Source organism: Mauremys mutica, chromosome 10 (assembly GCF_020497125.1).
Source record: "Mauremys mutica isolate MM-2020 ecotype Southern chromosome 10, ASM2049712v1, whole genome shotgun sequence".
NCBI classification, from domain to species: domain Eukaryota; kingdom Metazoa; phylum Chordata; order Testudines; family Geoemydidae; genus Mauremys; species Mauremys mutica.
In genome coordinates, this window is record NC_059081.1 from 27,025,498 (window position 1) to 27,045,657 (window position 20,160).

General features: G+C 39.3%; 1 protein-coding gene across 1 annotated transcript in view; it reads right to left on the minus strand.

Moving 5' to 3' along the window:
- Positions 1-20,160, minus strand: part of NEB (nebulin) — a 195,472-nt gene that overhangs the window by 87,464 nt on the left and 87,848 nt on the right. The window contains exons 62-81 of the mRNA XM_045032832.1: positions 19,880-19,984; positions 19,444-19,551; positions 18,021-18,332; positions 16,230-16,433; positions 15,524-15,628; positions 14,594-14,701; positions 13,710-14,021; positions 12,419-12,622; positions 11,675-11,779; positions 10,919-11,026; positions 9,638-9,949; positions 8,415-8,618; positions 6,483-6,587; positions 6,210-6,317; positions 5,216-5,527; positions 3,683-3,886; positions 3,383-3,487; positions 2,371-2,478; positions 1,315-1,626; positions 561-764 (exon numbers count right to left, since the gene is read on the minus strand). Of these exons, the coding sequence (XP_044888767.1) occupies positions 561-764; positions 1,315-1,626; positions 2,371-2,478; positions 3,383-3,487; positions 3,683-3,886; positions 5,216-5,527; positions 6,210-6,317; positions 6,483-6,587; positions 8,415-8,618; positions 9,638-9,949; positions 10,919-11,026; positions 11,675-11,779; positions 12,419-12,622; positions 13,710-14,021; positions 14,594-14,701; positions 15,524-15,628; positions 16,230-16,433; positions 18,021-18,332; positions 19,444-19,551; positions 19,880-19,984 (3,645 nt within the window). The remainder of the gene's footprint in view (positions 1-560; positions 765-1,314; positions 1,627-2,370; positions 2,479-3,382; positions 3,488-3,682; positions 3,887-5,215; positions 5,528-6,209; positions 6,318-6,482; positions 6,588-8,414; positions 8,619-9,637; positions 9,950-10,918; positions 11,027-11,674; positions 11,780-12,418; positions 12,623-13,709; positions 14,022-14,593; positions 14,702-15,523; positions 15,629-16,229; positions 16,434-18,020; positions 18,333-19,443; positions 19,552-19,879; positions 19,985-20,160) is intronic.

A 20,160-nucleotide genomic window follows, 5' to 3' on the forward strand; every position in this document is an offset into this window, starting at 1 on the left:
CCTGTTATACGCCGGTTATATCGGCGTATAACACGCACACATCATTTGCCCCCTATTTTCAGGGGGAAAAAGTGCGTGTTATACGCCGATAAATACGGTATATACACTATTTTATATTACTTATAAATATAACACTTTAAAGTGGAGAGCCAGTTTTATGCAATAGAGAAACCATAAACTGCTCAATCTTCCTTTTTGAAGGTTTATTCCAATTCACTTCCATATTAATAGAAAGACTCTCATTGACTTCAGTGAGAGAGATATTTGACTCTAAATGCAGGGGGAGATAGTCAGAACTATGGTCTGGAACTGTTAGATTGTTTTAATAATTGTTTGATTATTTGTTTGAAATAAATACTGTGCAATGATTTGAATTCCTTACCAGTGACAGGGTTTCACATTACCCTGTTTATTCCTTCATTAATAGTTACTGGGGAACGCCTACTTCTAAATGTTAAGCTCAAATTCTATATAAAACATACTGTTTCCTCTTTTTATTTTAAATAATAAAACACAATATGCACAGGGACACTCAAGCACAAATGTAACACTTTTCTTACGCCACTCTGATTCAAAGCATTAGTCTTCGCCAGCACGATCTCCGGTGTGTCAACAATACTGGTGAATTTCAATTCATCCGGTCGCGTTCGATACAATCTGTTATTCAGGAGCTCTTGGGCTTTCTTCACTCTATCCACATCTACTGAGCCATCTGGCATCCAGCCAATGCCACGCAGCCATTCCAGGTCTGACTTGTACACATTCTACAAACATAATTGCATTATTAATAATATATGGCTAGCATGTGAGTTTATTCTCAGCGCATCGCCAGGGGCTACTTTGCACTGCCCAAAGAGCAAATCACAAAGGGAACTGACTGTCACACAGCAGGACTGTAATCAAATAACGCTGACTCTTAGTCTCTTGAAAACACTCCCTGCTTTCTTACAAATGGATTTCATGAACATTCCAAAACTGGAAATAGATAAACTGGACTCATAACAGATGCTGCATCAGCATCATGATCCCTCTGTAGTGAAGAGTTCATTGATGACACATAATTGCTAAGACACAAAAGAAATGCTTCAAAGAAAGCATACAAATCCTTGTCAGTCTTCACACCACATTCCTCCACACATAGGCACAAACTCAGTAGAATACAACCACTGAAGAGCTGGTGAAGGAAGGAGAACCTGCAGAAAGCGTTGGGGTGGTTATCATCATGTCACCCTGATGTGCCTACAGAGCCTTATATCTCAACAGTTACTAACGTAGCATCCCCAACTTATATATACACTGTACACTCCTACTTACATCACTTTGTAGATCATAGGCCTTCCTTGCCTGGATCACATCATTCTGGTCTGGCAGACATGTCCACTGGTGCAAATACTGACGGTAGTCAACATCACTCACAAATGATTGGCATTGCTTGGCTGCTTGGACAGACACCATATCAACTGGTATAGTGACCCTGGCCTTTGAACTATGATAAGCCTTTCTGTACTCTCTGTCATTCTGCATCCTCATTACATGTGCAGCCCATGACAATTTGGGATCTTCCTTTGCAGTTCGGCATCCAATATAGTGGCCTTTCTGTTTCTCATGGGTTTCCTTGTATTTGTACTAATAAACATAGAAAGTAAACCATTAGCAGAAATAGTCATAAATTGCCAGTCTACATGTTCTAAAGCAACTAGTGTTTATGAGTGTCCAGCTTGGGAAGGGATTTTAAAGGGTACTAGATCAGCACTTCTGAAATTCAGGTCCACTGTCCAGTGTCTCACGTTGGGCCCCCAAAAACCGATTCTCCAAATCACCAACGACTCTGGAAAATGTGGTCCATCTTAACAGTTTAAAACCATGATAAAAGAAAAATATTTCAGAAGTCTCTCACTAGTTACAATACACAGTTATTCCAATTGTTTGGTAAGGTTTATAAGCACTGCTACATTTTAGATTTGAACAGATAACTTGAAAGCAGAAATGACAAAAATAACATCCTTGAATTATGTATTGGAAGCAGCAGCAATATAGTCTGTGCTTCAATTACTGAAAATGGTGGCTAAAAGTTTACAGTGTATTGCAAAATAACTCTCTGAACCTACTTTGATACCACAAATACAAAATACAATGTTCTGTTATCATTAATATTTTACTAGTAGCAAACTTTAAGTTCTATTAGAAAGAGAGGGTCAAGACAGGATTTAAAATAATGCAAATATACAAGACAGTATGCTGTTCATATATGAGTACACAACAGCTTTGAATTGAGCTTAGCTAGCTACACAGTTGTCTGCTGTCTTTGATACGAGGATGAATGGGCCATGGCCTTTCACAGAAATTAAAGGGAGGGAACAGAGATTGTACCTCACTAGCAATGTCTCTGGAAGCTCTGGCATGTTTGATAGAAATGGCATCGGCTCTTAAGTCATAATCTTTCATCTTGGCATCTTCCCAGGCTTGCTGATAATGTTTCTGTAATCAAAATCAAAGACACAATTTTAGAAATCATTTTTCTCATAAATCACATTTTCCCTAGATTTATAGCATGGATTTTTTAATTTGATCCTTACAGTTCTGTAGGTTACAAAAATTATTCCTATCTCTTTAACTAATAATTACTGCACACGTCATGATTGATTATATAGATTCCAAACCCGTACTCTGATCCACAGAGTCCTGTGCCCATCTGCAGTCCCACTGACTTCAGTGAGACTCGATAGGTAGAAGGATACCCCCACACATAGCATATTGCAGGAATGTGGCCATAGATGCAGCATATCAGATCCATTCACACTGTGGGCAACACTGATATTTGCTGCATGGTATTTTGGCCTATAATATCTTTTTCAAACCCCAAACTTCCCAAAGGAAGTTGTCATAAAGAGGACAATTCAGGCAACGGTATATATTATACTTTAAAATGCCACTGTTTCTTTCTTTTCTTATCAATACATTATATGTTTAACTAGACAGTCAATATGGTGATCTAGATGTTATAGTGATACACTCTATTTATGAATAACAAATAGGCAACAAGTCCGTGTTTTAGATCTTGGGTCAGAATCACTGCTGGCATAAGTGGGTGAACAAAAGGAGAGTGAGAGGAATGCCACTGACTACCGATTAATTAATCTGGTCCATTGTGCTTCATGAACATTGGGCTCATTAAACCATATTATGCTGCTTAAATGAATCATAATAGTTCTTCATCTACATTCTAAAATACAAAACAGTATAAAAAACAAAGAAAGTAAATCTGTGCTTATGTCAGAACCAGGAAGTTCTTAATAAGAGTTCTGAAACAGGGCTGGCTAAAAATGATGCATGTGGCAATGTTCATTTCAATAAACATTACATATTATAATTAAGATCTTACACTGCTGATGTTCAGAGCATTGACTTTGGATTGCATCATCTGAGGGGTGTCAGCAGGTAGGGTGAACTGTGTCTTCTCTTTATCCCAGGCTTCACGATAGAGAGGCTAATGAGAAAGTAAAGACATCATTATTCAATTACAGTGTGAAAGATGCTGTACTTTGTAATTAACTGATCTCATGGTATGAACTATTATGTACATTAGGGGTTCTCATTTTATGATTTTTTAACGCAAGTGAAGGATAAACAAAAATGACAGCATGAATGCAGAAAACTTATGGTAACATAAAAGCCAGCTAACCTCACTGATCTGCTTAGAATTGATTTTAGCCAGGACAACTGGCAGTGGGTCAACAATGCTGGTGAATTTCAATGTGTCTGGCCGCTGACGGTATAATCTCTCATTCAGGAGCTCCTGGGCTTTCTTCACTCTATCCACATCCACAGAGCCATCTGGCATCCAGCCAATGCCTCGCAGCCATTCCAGGTCTGACTTGTACACATTCTACAAACAAACAAATTAATATTATTATTACAGAAAAATATTCAGATACAAAACCTAATCTGTCCCCTATGCATCCAACAATTAGAGCAGAATTAGGATGGCATCCCCATCATCATAATTTTTCAGGCAACTGGTAAATTTGAATAAAGTTTTGCAATTCCAATTACCACCTCAACAGTCAAATATGAGTATTTCACCCACAATTGAACTTGGGCTCCCCAAGAGAGACTGGAATTTGGAGAAGCCCAGATTCTAATATTCTAGAGTGCTCTCAACTGAAGAGAAGCATCCATAGCTTTACAAGCATTCACCATTAATCTATTTGCACATGCAATTACTAATTGGCAAGTGTAATCATGGGAAATGCATGCACAAATTAAGCTCAAAATTACAAAAGCACGTTGGCCTTAATCCTGTTAGTCCTAACATTGTGTGCAACAACAGGGAGCCTAAGCTTGTTGTGTTCCAGTGTGAGTGGGAGCAAAGTCTGTGAGTTGGAGCAAGCAAAGTTAAGCACTAGGCATAGACCTCTGCACTAAGTGGAACTGTCAAGCTACTTGTGCACCTTCCACCTCACTCTCAAAAGCACAGGAAAAAATGGATCAGAATATGGTTAGAGAATGGGTGTGTCAAAGGAGACATCCATTATACAATTCACTCTCAGGTCTTACTCTTCCTAATAGTCAGGACTAATTTGGCAGCTCCATACCAGTACATTTTTAATACAGAATAGGGTTTCTCCAGAGTTCTCACTCCTACAGTTACACATAAAACGCTCTGCGGGTGCAGTGTTTGAAAGCAAGCCTTTTGCAGGCACATTTTCACTCCTAACTTGCCTGGAAATCAAGTGGAGCAGGTCAGGAATTTTCAATCAGAATGATTTTCTGACAGAAAATGCTCTTTTCGCATACTCAAAAATTTCTGGGGGAAACTTTAAATTTTGCTGGAAAATGACAGCTCGTTGGGTGCCAGCCTGGAAGGCTCTGGACAATTTCACTTTTTGCCTGGGGACAGAAAGTGAAATTGACAAGAACCCTCTAGGCAAGGCCAGCAAGCAGAAAAAAAATCTGTTTTGATTCTCTCCAAATGGTATTTTTCTGGAAATTCCTTCCTGTGAAAAATTTCACATTTGACTTTTAATCCTCATTTGGAGCAAAAAAAATGTTGTTTGCAAGATCAGGTACATAATGGACAAATTTTACTCTAAAATGTTTGAATAGATATTTGCGCGCGCACACACACACACACACACACACACACACACACACACACACACACACACACACACACACCCCTAAAAGACTTATTTTGCATTGGTTTTTTACTCACATCACTCTGCAACTCATAGGCCTTCTTAGCTTGGATCACATCATTCTGGTCTGGCAGACATGTCCACTGGTGCAGGTAATGGCGGTATTCAACATCACTGACCAGTTCCTGACATTTCTTGGCCTGCACAATTCCCATCATGTCCACTGGGCTACTGTATTTGGTCTTTGATTTCTCAAAATATTTCTTATACTCTCTGTCACTCTGGATCTTTGCTGCATGCATAGACCACATCATCTTTGGATCATCCCGTATGGTGCGGGCTCCAATATGGTGACCTCTCTGTTTCTCATATGCTTCTTTATATTTATACTATTGAAAACAGAAACAGTTCAGTTATGTTTTATATATTCATGGAAAAGTGAATAATGGACCAGATCCTCAGATGCATAATTCAGTTTTGTTCTATTAACGTCAAAGCAGCTAGGCTAATTTATATCAGCTGAGGACATGGCCTACTTAACATGAGGCAAATCTGATACAAAATGAATACAAATTAACACACAGTTGTAAAGATAGCAAAATAATCATCAGTGATCAGTACTGTCTCAGTTTAATAATAATATAAGAACAAAAATAATTTATCATCGGCAAATATCCTTGATTCAGAGGTTGAAATCCCTAATATCCCCTCACTCCCTGAATATCAGTAATATCATGTGATGTATTAATATTTTATAATATATATTTCTAGGTTGGTTTGTTTAATGTCAATAATTTTAATGTTACACTCTCTTCAATGTGAAGTTGGATATTTTTCTGCACTTATCTGTTTCCATGGTGTTCATTTTTTAAACCAGAATTTGATATTCTTTTATTTTTAAATTATTTATTATTCTGTTCCTATGTTTTGTCATTTGAAAGAATGCATATTTTAATTATTTCACATTTAATTCATATTTAATTATTATATACAATTATTTCACAAGTTTACTAAAAGAGAAAAACCCTTAATATATAGTTAAAATGATAGATTAGCAGAAGAAGCACATACTTCACTAGCAATATCTCTTGATGCCTTTGCACTTCGAATTGGAATTGCATCAGCTCTTATATCATAATCCCTCATCTTGGATTCTTCCCAACCTTGTCTGTAAAGTTTCTACAGAGAGGAAGACAAAATATGCGAGATGAAAATACAGTATTATACAAATTATTATAGAGAAAATGAAACCATACATTAAAAGAGGTTCTTTAAAAGTGAAATGAATGCTTCCCTAATTTCTGATTTTGTATTTGTTTGATATGTTTTTTAAAATAGTCTTACCTGGCTAACGTTAGCTGAATTGGCTTTTGCCAGCAAAATCTCCGGAGTGTCTGGCATGACGTGAATTGTGGTTTTGTCAGCATTCCAGGCTTCTGTGTATAAACGCTGTGGAAGGAGGAAAAATAATTTTTAAAGAGATTTTAATGAAACATTTAAATAAACACAGTTTTTGCAAGTGGAAGGATTTCATACTTTAAATCTACAGTGTTTTCAAACAAAAAATAAATTGGGCTTATAGGTGAACTTACTCCCATGTGTCTTGATATCAAATAATTTTATCAGCCAGCCTTTATAGCCAAAGTATGGCTGTACAATACATTTAGCACAATTAGCCTACAGCTCATCTAATGTCCATTGAAGCCAATGGGAAGACTCCCATTGATTATGGTGAGCTTTGGTTCAGGTCCCTGATAAATAAAACTGTGGAGCTTGGGCTGAGACTCAAAGAAAGCTAAAGGTATGTAATAGATATGCATTGCCTGCTTGTGCCCAAAGAATTCTGCACACCTTGAGAAAAATACAGTAAAACTGAAAGCAACAATTAGCAAAAGTCTACAAAACCAAAGCCTTGAACCAGAACATGGCATATATATAGCCAACTTCTGAACACATACCTACAAAACTAAGACCCACCCACTGAAAATACCCTAATAAATCAACAGGGACAGTTTGAGGAAATCTTTAATCCTCTGATACATTGTGATCTCCAACTGCAAAACCCAACTGGGTGACTTCCTCCTCCTCATTATGCCCCAATCTGCTCTGCAACGTTAATTGGCTGATTCAGCATTGCTGGGAGGCTGTATTGGGAGAAGGATTGTATCCGGGACTCTCTGGAATATATATTTTAGGGAGAAGGAGGAAGAGACAATTTGTGATGTTAGTTACCCTACCCAGGCTACTATAAATGGGAGGCAGCCTTATTCCCTAGGGGACACAAGCTCTTGCCTCTGAGCTCTCAGCTGGCGGACAGGAGCTGGTGCTCCAGTTTACACCATACAGCACAATAGCATACATAACAGATGTCTCACTATTCCATATAGGTTCGGATACCATGTTCACCACTGTAGTATCTGAGTGTCTTCCAGTAATCATTCAGCAATGTGTTGCTTAGCATTGCACCTTGTCCCAGATGGGTGTGCCCCATGTCCCTTATTTGGGGACACTATATTTGCATGTTTTGCAGCATTGTCTGAAATGGTTCTGCAATCTGCAAACAGCCTCAGCCTTGCTTAGTAGGTCACTTTCCATAAAGGAGTTCTGGCATACATTGAGTGGAGAGTTTTTAAAAATAAAAAACCCTATACAGTACAGCCAATCTGAAACTGGTGGGGAGAAGGAGGAATAGAAATTCACCAACAATTTTATTTCTGTTTTTAATCAACGGTTGATTTTGATCCAATTTTCTGACCAGCTCTATTAGGCAGCCAGTGCAGATAACAGAGCACTGGGGTAAAATGCTCTAATCCCAGTTACAGGCCTTGTACATAGTCCTAGGCACCACTTAACCCCCAGATTAAGACCATAACACATGAAGCATAAGGTGTGTAGAGTGTCACATGTGGAACCTAGGCTCTGGAGTGAACATCCTCCTCTGTAGGAAACAACACTTCATCAGCAGGCCTCTGTGTCCTGTATTAAATCATTTGGAAATTGCAATTAAAGTATAGCTGCACAGAGACTGCATTAAAGAAATCCAGTCTGGAGGAGGAAAAACATAGATACCCTACATCTGAAAGAAAAGGGGCCAACCTTCTTACCACGTGCAAAGGATCTAAAGGACTCTTGGTAACCACAGCAACCTAGCAGCAGATGCTGTCTGACATTTCGCTTCTTTGGGAACACTTACCTCTTTCAACCAAAGTGCATTGCCCATTCCATGAACCAACCCTCAGAGTCAGTAACACCTGGGGATTTTTCTGGGAGACTCACCTTGTTCATTGTCTCAGCATTTTGCTTTGCCAAAACCAATTCCAAGGAATCGGTCACACTCGTAAATTTGATTTGGTCTGGGGGCTGGCGGTACTGCTTTTCACTCAGGATTTCTCCAGCTCTCTTAACCTTCTCAACATCCATGGAACCAATGGGGACCCAGCCTGTACCCTTCAGCCATTCCAGGTCTGATTTGTAAACAGCCTAAAATTTAATTAACGTTCAATCAGTCATTTGTAGGAACAATCAAATGAATATATGAATAAATGCAACTGATTTATACACTACTCACTTCATGTAACATTATCTATTACTACAAAATGGTCATTTGATTCTGACACTCATTCTTCCAAGATAGATAAAATAATTATTACACAGCACAACCAATGGGAAAATGAAAGGACTCCACAGATGCATTATTAGGGCACCTTTGACAGATCAAAGATCAAGAAAACAGCAAAGATTTGGTGATAAAGGATTGGTAACAGTATATGGAAAATTTCACAAGCCAGTAGGGTAGAAGCAGCCAAAGCAGGGACCACTGCACAGGGAAGAAGTGAAGAAATTGGGGCCCAGCTGAGGCCACCCTTCCCCTGGATGCAGAGCTGCACAGAGGAGACACCCCTGCATCCTGAGGGCACTAGGACCCAGACGGTGCCTATCTCAATTCCCCCTTCACTCCCCACATCAGGGAGCTGCAGAGAGGAGACAGCCAGAGATTCCAGCTGGTAGAGGCTGAAGCAGCCCAAGAAGGGATCTTTGGACTTCTGGACATTCGGAAAACTTTCTACAGTTTTGACTAGACTTTCTCTGGCCTGTACTGATTGGCTGTTTGCTCCAACCCTCTCCTTCCACCTCCCAGTCTCTTCACCTGAGCTTCATTCCACACTACCCCCTCTTACCATCTTCTCACCTGACCACGTCCCCTTCCCTTTTCTTTTGATTTAGCTGATCCCCTCCTAAGTAACCCCCATCCCCACAAAAAATCATGGAATTAACATGACATTTGTTGCCATCTCATTGTTTACTCTGCTTGTTTGTTCTACCCCTTCCCCTACCCTCTGTCTGTCTCGTCTTCAGGTCAGGGACGTCTGCTACTCTCTGTTGGTACAGCACCTAGCACAATGGGGCTCCACTCTTGGCATGTTAAACATACATCTGTGTGCAGGCATGTCAGGGTAAAATTGGGCCTGTTGCATGTATTACACATGTTGTGCACTCACATCACTCTGTAGCTCATAGGCCTTCTTAGCTTGGATCACATCATTCTGGTCTGGCAGACATGTCCACTGATGCAGGTAATGGCGGTAATCAACATCACTGACCAGTGTCTGACATGTCTTGGCCTGCACGATTCCCAGCATGTCCACTGGGCTAGTGTATTTGGTCTTCGATTTCTCAAAATCTTTCTTGTACTCCCTGTCACTCTGGATCTTGGCTACATGCATTGACCACATCATCTTAGGATCATCCTGGATGTTGCGGGCTCCCACATGGTGGCCAAGCTGCTTGCGATACCCTTCTTTGTATTTGTACTAAAATAAAATATATTTATATTCACTGTGACAGTTTTCAATTCAGAAATGATGTACCCAACTTAACTAGAACATGCATACCCTCATGCTGGAAAACAACGTGTTACACTTTCTTTAATATGCTATTTTATTTATTTCATTCAGAAGAAGAGAAAAATATTTTAAGATATTCTATCTTGCTATCTCCATAAACATATTACTACTAAATTTACCTACCTTATCCCTTACAACTATCTACTTACTATCTTGTTTGTGGTCTCACATCCTTTTAATTTTTTAGGATGTGCTCTTTCCTTAAGAATTTTATCATACAACATCTGCTGACAAATTAACATCAACTGGCACCTTTATCTTCCATTTAATTAGGGATGCCAAGGACAAAACCAGCCTGGAGAGTGAACTACCTTCTAACCCCTAACTGGTGTTGCCCTAGGTGAGGCACACTGGCAGAGTAGTGAAAGGGAGACTTTATTGTCATTGCTTATGGCATATCTGTTCCATGGATGACTTCAGTCACATGGGCTTTCAATACAACTTTTCAGCAGCATTAAAATCTTCTCATGGCAGAAAAAGGGGATTGTTTAGGACTGTTAATATTTTTTTTCCTGGGGGACTTTTGAAGCATTTTATTCTAATCTCAAAAAGTAGTAAATAGGTACTTTATATAATCTCACAATGGGCCTGATCCAACACCCTTGTACTCAATGGAAACACTTCAATGGGCATAGGACTAGGCTTTATATTATTTATTTTATCACTGCAATGTATATGTCTAAGGCATCCATCACTGTAGATCTTGATATGGTGCTTTCTTTTCAGAAGCAAGAAGCATGCACTATAATTATTGGACTGCAATAGAATCTATTGTACAATTTAAAAGCATTTACATGGAAAAATTATAGAGCAGAAATTCTGAAGTTTTTCCCATAAGAAACATGTCCCTGTAGATATAACAAAAAGGTTACGTACTTCACTGGCAATATTTCTGGATGCCTTGGCAGCCTGGATTGGAATGGCATCAACACGCAAGTCACAACCTCTCTTTTTCAATTCCTCCAAGGCTAATTTGTACAATTTCTATGAGAAAGGAAACGATTTATATTTTTATCTCATTAACCATGCATTTTATGCACCTCCCCTGTAGGTAAGCATGTTACACATTTATATAACAAAACCCATTAAATCACTAGAAAACATGATTAATGTTCAGCATGAGTAAACCTGATTTAAATATGACCCATAGCTACCTGCCCTGGGTAGTAGGAAAATGCACATTTCCAACATTTTATTGTATAAATCTGGCAGGAGTAAGGGAGTGGAAAGCAGGGGTGGTGGGAATCTAGAAGAATGAAGACCAAGAAATGGGGTGAAAGGTGTTCCCAGATGCGAACTTTTGCACTGTTGCAAATTCACATTATTTCATGAAAAACTTTTTTTCACAAGGACACTGGCAAAATGAAAGAGGGGAGTTTCCAGGTGTGCTATTTATATATGTCAAGGGTTTACTACAGGATAAGCTCCTAGTTTAATACTTTTGAAAATCAGAAGTCAGACCAAGAAGATTATGTAAATTATAGCAAAAATCTGTCTTAACTAACATTGCTGGCCACACACGGGACTATACAGATGAGCAGCATTATCGTATTCATTGAAAAGCCAGAGATAACAAAACTGTACTGTCGAGAGCTCATTATTTCATCCCCTCAGCTTTTTACTGTTACCCACCTCACTGCAGTTTATTTGGTTGAGTTTTGCTAGCATGATTTCTGGAGTGTCAGGCATGACATGAATTGTAGTTTTGTCTTTGTTCCATGCTTCGGTGTATAAGCGCTAAGAAGGAATAGAAATGAAAGGTAATTCAGTAATAACCTACAGTAACTATCTATCAAATCTTGTCATTGTTACTCTAGCAAAACTCCTATTATAAGCAAAGGGAATATACCTGAGGAGAGCGGCGCATATTTGGCTCCAAATTTAGACACTGATTACATCAGTTTACAATAATAAAAAGACTGAGGCAAACCTAAGATGTCTGATGAGCTATTGCAGCTGACTACACACATATGCCGAAGAAACAGTGCACTGTGATATCCCGGATAATCTCAGTAACTTGATTCTTGCTTTACATGTCCCCATTTGTACTTAATAAGATAGGTCCTACGTACTGCTTTGCAAACATCCTGTTTTATCTCAGGACATCAACATTACTTTGAATCACGTAGGGGTTGGCAACATGTCCGTACATGGATACAAGTGTCCGTGGTAAAAATGTTGAGGTCAGTGGTAATTTTTCAAGAAACGTTGAATGACTGAGTGACATAACCCCCCAATGTCCGTCACTATGTACAGTAATTTTGTCAAGTGTCCATCGTGTAACATAGTGGTGCTGACCCCTAGGTATTCCTAATTTTCTGTCTTTAATCATGAGTAGCACAGCACTGATGTGTTACTTATCAAATCATTACTCACCTTATTCATTGTCTCTGCATTATTCTTGGCCAAGACCATTTCTAGAGAATCTGTCACACTAGTAAATTTGAATGTGTCAGGAGGCTGACGGTATATTTTATCACTTAAGATCTCTCCAGCTTTCTTGGCTTTTTCAACATCCAGGGAACCAATTGGAACCCAACCAATGCCTCTCAGCCATTGGAGATCTGACTTGTAGTAATTCTGTTAACAAAGTAAATACAAAATACATTCCTTAGTTCACTTTTCCAGATTATCATCCCAGTACATTTTATCTAAATTTTATGACTACTGAACAACTAGCTAGCTGTGAGTAAAACATACAGCATATGAAAAGGGAAAACAAAATAAAAACTATAATATAGTAAAACCTGGATTTGGGCTAGAATTCAGGGGTGAAATACTGGTCCATTGAAGTAAATGGCATAACTACCATTTCATCCATAGACTGCACCATTGAAAAGCAATACCATGTTTAGCCATGTTTAGAACTCATCTCAAGTCTTTCTTTCTCAGGTTGACCTCTGAAACCCAAACAATGCTATCCAGCTACTCTACTTATGTTTGATTTTTATCAATATCCTTTTTGGACATCTCTGCTTTCATCTTTTTACATACACCGCTCCTGGTCCCTACTCTCCACTCCAGCTACATTCCAGAATACTCTCTTTGTCTCCAGACTTTGTACCTTCCTCAATGCCACCCTTGCACAACCTGCCATTTACTAAGTGTCATGCATATTTCTTTGACTCAGGCTCCTCTCCAGTTACAACATGGTTATTCTGACATAGCTTATTGTGGGTCAGAATTTTAGCCCTAGTGATAGTACTGAAATGCATGAAGCTTGGCAATTTTGCTTTGCAAGAATCTGTATGAACATTTCCTTTGATATATTGATCCATATAGGTGCATTCTTTACCCGTTCCTCATTTCACTTCAAGGTCCAGGTTTGAATAAAACCAAAATCTCAAAGTAGTGAATCTTAGTTAAAAATCACTGCATTTCACTTGGATTAAAACCATGAGTAATTAAGAATTTCTCATAATTTCAATAATAAATCATAAATGGGAATAAATGTGCTTAAACTGGACTTAAATTTGAACTAATTAAGGAGTCTTTTAATGGATTTAATCTGAGTTTCCATTTGTAACAAGACCTGTTACAATACTAGAATTGGTGTTTTATTGAGAACATTTGGCTCTGCTGTTATCTGTATGTGAAATCATTTTTCATCTAAGGTACAGTATCAAATATAGTCATCTTCTGGAACTGAAACAGAAACGGTACTTACGTCACTCTGTAGATCATAGGCCTTTCTAGCATGGATGACATCATTCTGATCTGGCAGACATGTCCACTGGTGAAGAGGATGTCTATAATCAATGTCACTGACCAGTTCCTGACATTTCTTTGCCAGCACAATCCCCAGCATATCCACTGGACTATTATACTTGGTCTTCCATTTCTCAAAATCTTTCTTATACTCCCTGTCACTCTGGATTTTGGCAACATGCATAGACCATACCATCTTGGGATCATCCTGTATGTTGCGGGCACCTATGTGGTGGCCAAGTTGTTTGCGATACCCTTCTTTGTATTTGTACTGAAGGAAAAAGCAAAATATAATGTTCCATTAATTAATAATGTTGTGACTATTAATTTTAAATAGTTCTAACAAGAAACTCTCTAAAAATTATTTATAAACTATGATGCTTTCAAGGTATTTTATCAAAGTGGTGTCATGGGTTTGCATTCTAGGCAACTGGATTGTGAATTAGAACTTTTAAATGGGATAGACATTCTGGGATATAAAGAATTATTAAACTTACTTTTTGTAATGTTAAAGAGAAATAATTGTGATATGCATGAACTATGTGTTTTTTTTAAACAATTAAAGATTTAATTAATGAAATAGGTCTTTTTTTGGCCTAAAATTATGTACAACAACAGACTTTTATCTATGCTATGCACGTAAAGTTGAATCTCTTAGTATTTTATTTTGTAATTATTTTATTTTACAATTTAAATGTTTAAATATATGCACTACAACTTTACAACATGTAAACCACGTCTTCATTGCTTAATCAAACCTCCTATTGCAGAATTTACATATGGAATTTACAGAATGCAAAGGTCCCATGTAACTATGTAGAGAAATAAAGAGCAGTTTCTTACATCACTGGCAATATCTCTGGATGCTCTGGCAGTCTTGATGGGAATAGCATCAATTCGCAAGTCATGGCCTCTCTTCTTTGCCTCTTCCATGGCTAGTTTATATAGACTCTATGAAAAGAACTAAACAGAGTTAAATTCTTATAGCTGGACTATGCATGTTGCCTTCTCTGCAAAACAGTTAGCTCAGAAAGACTAGAAGAATTATCATACGATCTATTCGGATCTAACAATCTAATTTTCTTAACTGAAAGAGCCAGATCATCATCGGGTGTAAATTTAGATCAGCTGAGGATCTGGGGCAAAGAGTCTAGCTAATGGTTGTACTATTTGTCTATCTTCTCCTTTAACTGATGTAGAATAAAATACAATTTTACAGACCACACTTATAGTGACAACTTCTCCACTGTAAATGGATCAAATCTTACTTTCCAAAGCAACCATCTATTGATGCTTATATATTTGCCCCTTACTTACACTGATCAGAAGGACTTTAGCTCTTAAGAATCAAGTTAGACATTATTTGTTTGATATTTTCAAACACAGGATGAATTTCACAACTTTTTAGCATTAGTACCTTTAAAAGGAGGAACCTCAGCAATTCACTGGAGAACCATTTTTGGACCCTTAGCTCTTACTGATGATCACTTAACAAGAGATTTCTCTCTTTGAAGTGAGTGGGACTCTTCTCAAAAAAGTGTTCACCAACATGAATAAAGGTTCCACAATCAAACCTGAAGACTACTATACTGGAATATGGAAAACATTTTGATGTTGACTTTTTGGCAGGTCAATGTTATGGGATAAGTCAGGAAACTTAGTGTAAATATTTATTTCAAGTTTGTTAAAATATATTTTGGCCAAGCCAATGACACAGCATGATTCCACTTAGATTGTTATTACACTCATGACACAAACTGTGCTTTTGCTCACCTGACTGTAGTTGAGCTTGTTTTGTCTTGCCAACATAATCTCTGGAGTGTCAGGCATCATGTGGATTTCAGTCTTGTCTTTATCCCAGGCTTCAGTGTATAAACGCTGCAAATGAAATAACAAACCAACAGCAATAAACAATGTAGTGATCAACATACGAAGATCTCATAAAACATAATAAAGTTATTTTAATAACATTACTTCAAGTAATGCCTAAAAATCATAATATCTATATTCACACTAACCTCTTTCCAGGTCAAGATTCTGAAAGGGCTTCAATTTCAAAAAACATGTGCTTAAGTTGCAAGATTTCCATTAGAAAATACTCCTGCTCTTGCTTATTTTGCACTCCCTCTGCGCATAGGGACTAATAAAAACCTCAGTAAAGTCAATTGAAAGACTCACATTGACATTAATGGGCTTTGAATCAGGTCCACAAAGTGTAGGCAAGCATTGAGGCCCTAAATACTATGACAAATTATTTTAATGTATGGACATTTTCAGAGACAACTAGTTCCCAGCTATTTTACAAATCGCTACAATATGTGTCTCGAACTATACATAATTGATCATTATAGCCTGGGTCTAATACATATTTGGTAATGTAATTTGGGTCTAATACATATAATAACAAATTACATTTGTAATTATATGTATCTTTAACGGTTTGCAGCACTAGTACCTTTCTCAGAAAGCTAGGACTCACCTTATTCATTGCTTCTGCATTATGCTTGGCCAAGACCATTTCTAAAGAATCCGTTACACTAGTAAATTTAAATTTGTCTGGTGGCTGACGATATATATTGTCACTAAGGATCTCTCCAGCCTTCTTGGCTTTTTCAACATCCAGGGAACCAATTGGGACCCAACCGATGCCTCTCAACCATTGAAGATCTGACTTGTAGCAATTCTATTAACAGTAAATACAAAGATAATTATTTAGTTAACATACCCAGTTAAACATTCCATTACATCTCATGCAGGGACTGCGCAAGCCCTGTGCACTGAAACAAACCCCTCCTCCCTTTCTGCACTGGCTTTTAGCCAGCCAGCTACAATCTTTCCCCTCAGTTTAGACATATATTGCCTCCTCATCTTCCTCAGGTATCCTCCATCCTACCACCTGTCAGGAAAAGCCTGAGAGAAAATACGGGATTTTCATTATGCACTGAAGGTCAACAGTCTTGAATCAATAAGGCCATGAATTTCATAGTTGAGGGACTTCCACTAAGAACACCCTCACTCAGACATCCAAATTTACAGCGGTGAGCTTGGGAGCCTGACCTGAGCTTGAAGGATGAAACCTTCCCACAAGTTTCATCAAGAAGCCACTCCACAGACACTACTGTGGGCATGGCTCACTTTGATTCCCCCCTCAAGTGGGTTTAAGATCCAATCAATCGGCATAATTCATACACCCACTGACCGTGACCCTGACTTTATACAGCCACAGTGAAAATAATCATGGAACAGCACTTTGTGATGGGGACCAGGTGTGATGTTCCCTTTCAGAGCTTCTTTTTAGCCTGTCTCACTGCACAATAGAACTATTGAACCACCATTCCAGAGGTTTCAGATCCTCTGCACCCACCAAAAGGGAAAGATATTATGCTGAAAGCATAATTTACTATGAATCTGTGATCACTGATACATAAGGCTCCGTGTTTGTCACGGAGGTCATGGATTCCATGACTTTCTGTGACCTCCATGACTTCTGCAGCAGCCCTGTGTGGCTGGCCCAGGAGCTGTCTGAGCTTGGGCAGTCCCCCAGTCAGTTGCACTGGCTGCTGCAGGGGCAGTCTCAGGGCCCCCTCCCCCCAGCAGCAGGAGTTTGGCTGTGGGAGAGCTCAGGGCTTGGGGACACTGCTTACCTGGGATGGGATGCTTACCTCATCTCCCCTAGCGCCACATGCTGCTTCTGCCAGCAGTCAGGCACCGCCCCGGCAGCTCCTGTTGGCCGTGGTTCTGAGCCAATGGGAGCTGCAGAACCGGGGCTGGGGTGGAGTGGAAGCAGCATGTGGAGCTCTAAGGAGCTGGGGCTGCTGCTTCCCAGGAGCTGGGTAAGAAGCCTGCCCCAGCCCCAGCCCCGCCCCCCCCACAGCACCCGCATCTCCCCTGGGCTGCGACTCCCCACCCCAGCACCTGCGCCCTCCTCCCCATCACCTGTGGTGCTTCCCCAGGTGGCGGCCCCCCTCCCCAGCACCCAACTCACTCCCAAACACCTGTGCTCCCCTCCCCAGCACCCACAGCACCCTCCCGGGTCATGCCCCCTGCCCTCCCCAGCACCCACAGCACTTCCCCGGGCTGCACCCCCCTCACCACGAGCCTCCCGGCCGCAGTTTTAGTCAGGCGTATTTTTAGTAAAAGTCATGGACAGGTCACTGGCAGTAAACAAAAATTTACAGTCTGTGACCTGACCATGACTTTTACTAAAAATACCCCTGACTAAAACGTAGCCTTACTGATACAACTGGGAGCTCTCTCATTCAGTACTTACGTCACTCTGTAGCTCATAGGCCTTTCTAGCATGGATGACATCATTCTGGTCTGGCAGACATGTCCACTGGTGCAGAGGATGTCTATAATCAACTTCACTAACCAGTTCCTGACATTTCTTGGCCAGCACAATTCCCAGCATATCCACGGGAGTATTATACTTGGTCTTCCATTTCTCAAAATCTTTCTTGTACTCCCTGTCACTCTGGATCTTGGCTACATGCATAGACCACATCATCTTGGGATCATCTTGGATGTTGCGGGCTCCCACATGATGGCCTAGCTGCTTGCGATACCCTTCTTTGTATTTGTACTGTAGGTAAAAAAATAAAGTTCAACAAATTTCAGGATTCTTGTTAAGAAAATATCCCATAGCAATTCTCTGGAGTCTTCATGGTTAGTGGAGAGTTTGGACACTTTTATGTGAATATATGTCACTTCATAAAGTATTATTTCTGAGTGCTAAAGCATGCATATGACACCTAGAACTTAGGAAAAGGCTTAGACACAAGAGTCCCTTAAATATGTAAATACAGTAACTCCTCACTTAACGTTGTAGTTATGTTCCTGAAAAATGCGACTTTAAGCGAAACGATGTTAAGCGAATCCAATTTCCCCATAAGAATTAATGTAAATGAGGGGGTTAGGTTCCAGGGAAATTTTTTTCACCAGACAAAAGACTATATTATATATATATATATATATATTATATAAACACACACACACAGTATAAGTTTTAAACAAACAATTTAATACTCGTACACAGTGATGATGATTGTGAAGCTTGACTGAGGTGGAGGAGTCAGAGTGTGGGATATTTCCCTTACTGTTAAATGATGACTTAGCAATTGGCTGAGCCCTCAAGGGTTAACTCTCTCACTCTACAAAGCAGCAGGAATGGAGGGAGATATGTGCATTTCCCCTTTAAGTACACTGCCTTGTTAATTAGATCAGCTTGCTGAGAGGCAGCTGCTGCAAGTTCCCTCCGTCCTGAGCCCAGGTATGTCCCCCCTGCTCTATGGAAGATGGGGTAAGTGGAGTGCAGGGGGACACCATTGACATTAGATAACACCTCAACAGAAAGATTAATTCATCTAAAAATATTGACTAGCAGTTATTATTAAATAAGAGAAATTAGTTAGAATTAAAACTAGGCAGGATAACTTCATTTGTCACACCCTTCAAGCCATCAAACAGAGATCCTCAAATAGACAACAGACACCGGGAATGTAATCTTGCCATAGATAAAGTAAGAACAGGCCTACAGGAACAATACAAAAGATTTTATTCCAGGTGTACTCCTATTGATTATTCAGAAAGAGTTTTGCTTGATACATGATTGTGTTGATGGAACATGCCTCTAACTGCTCACTGTGAACTTGAAACCTCTGAAAGTGTGAGGAGAAGAGTATGAGTTTACTTACCTCACTTGCTATATCTCGGGAGGCTTTAGCTGTCCTGATTGGAATGGCATCTACCCGTAGGTCATAGCCTTTCTTCTTGTCCTCTTCCATTGCAAGTCTGTACAGTTTCTAAAATCATAACAAATATTCATTACATTTCAGAAATAGTATCAGAGGGGTAGCCGTGTTAGTCTGGTTCTGTAGAAGCAGCAAAGAATCCTGTGGCACCTTATAGACTAACAGACGTTTTGCAGCATGAGCTTTCGTGGGTGAATACCCACTTCTTTGGATGCAAGCAGAAGAAGTGGGTATTCACCCACGAAAGCTCATGCTGCAAAACGTCTGTTAGTCTATAAGGTGCCACAGGATTCTTTGCCATTTCAGAAATAATGCACTTTATTTTCATCTAAATAGTCTCACATGCTGACTTTCAATTTTAAAGCAAGGCATCACCTACCTCACTGTAATTCAATTTGTTCTGCTGGGCCAATAAAATATCAGGGGTATCTGGCATCACATGGATACTAGTTTTATCTTTATTCCAAGCTGCTGTATATGAGCGCTGAAAAGCAAACAGTAAATATATAAGATGTTCTAAATCATGAAGACCTAAGTCATTAATAGGGTAAGATATAATTGACTGAATCAAGATCATAAATCCTAAAAATTTCATGCAGTCCAGAACTGTAACTAAAACGAAAATAACAACAGAAATTCTCTTCTTCGCACTCACCTGGA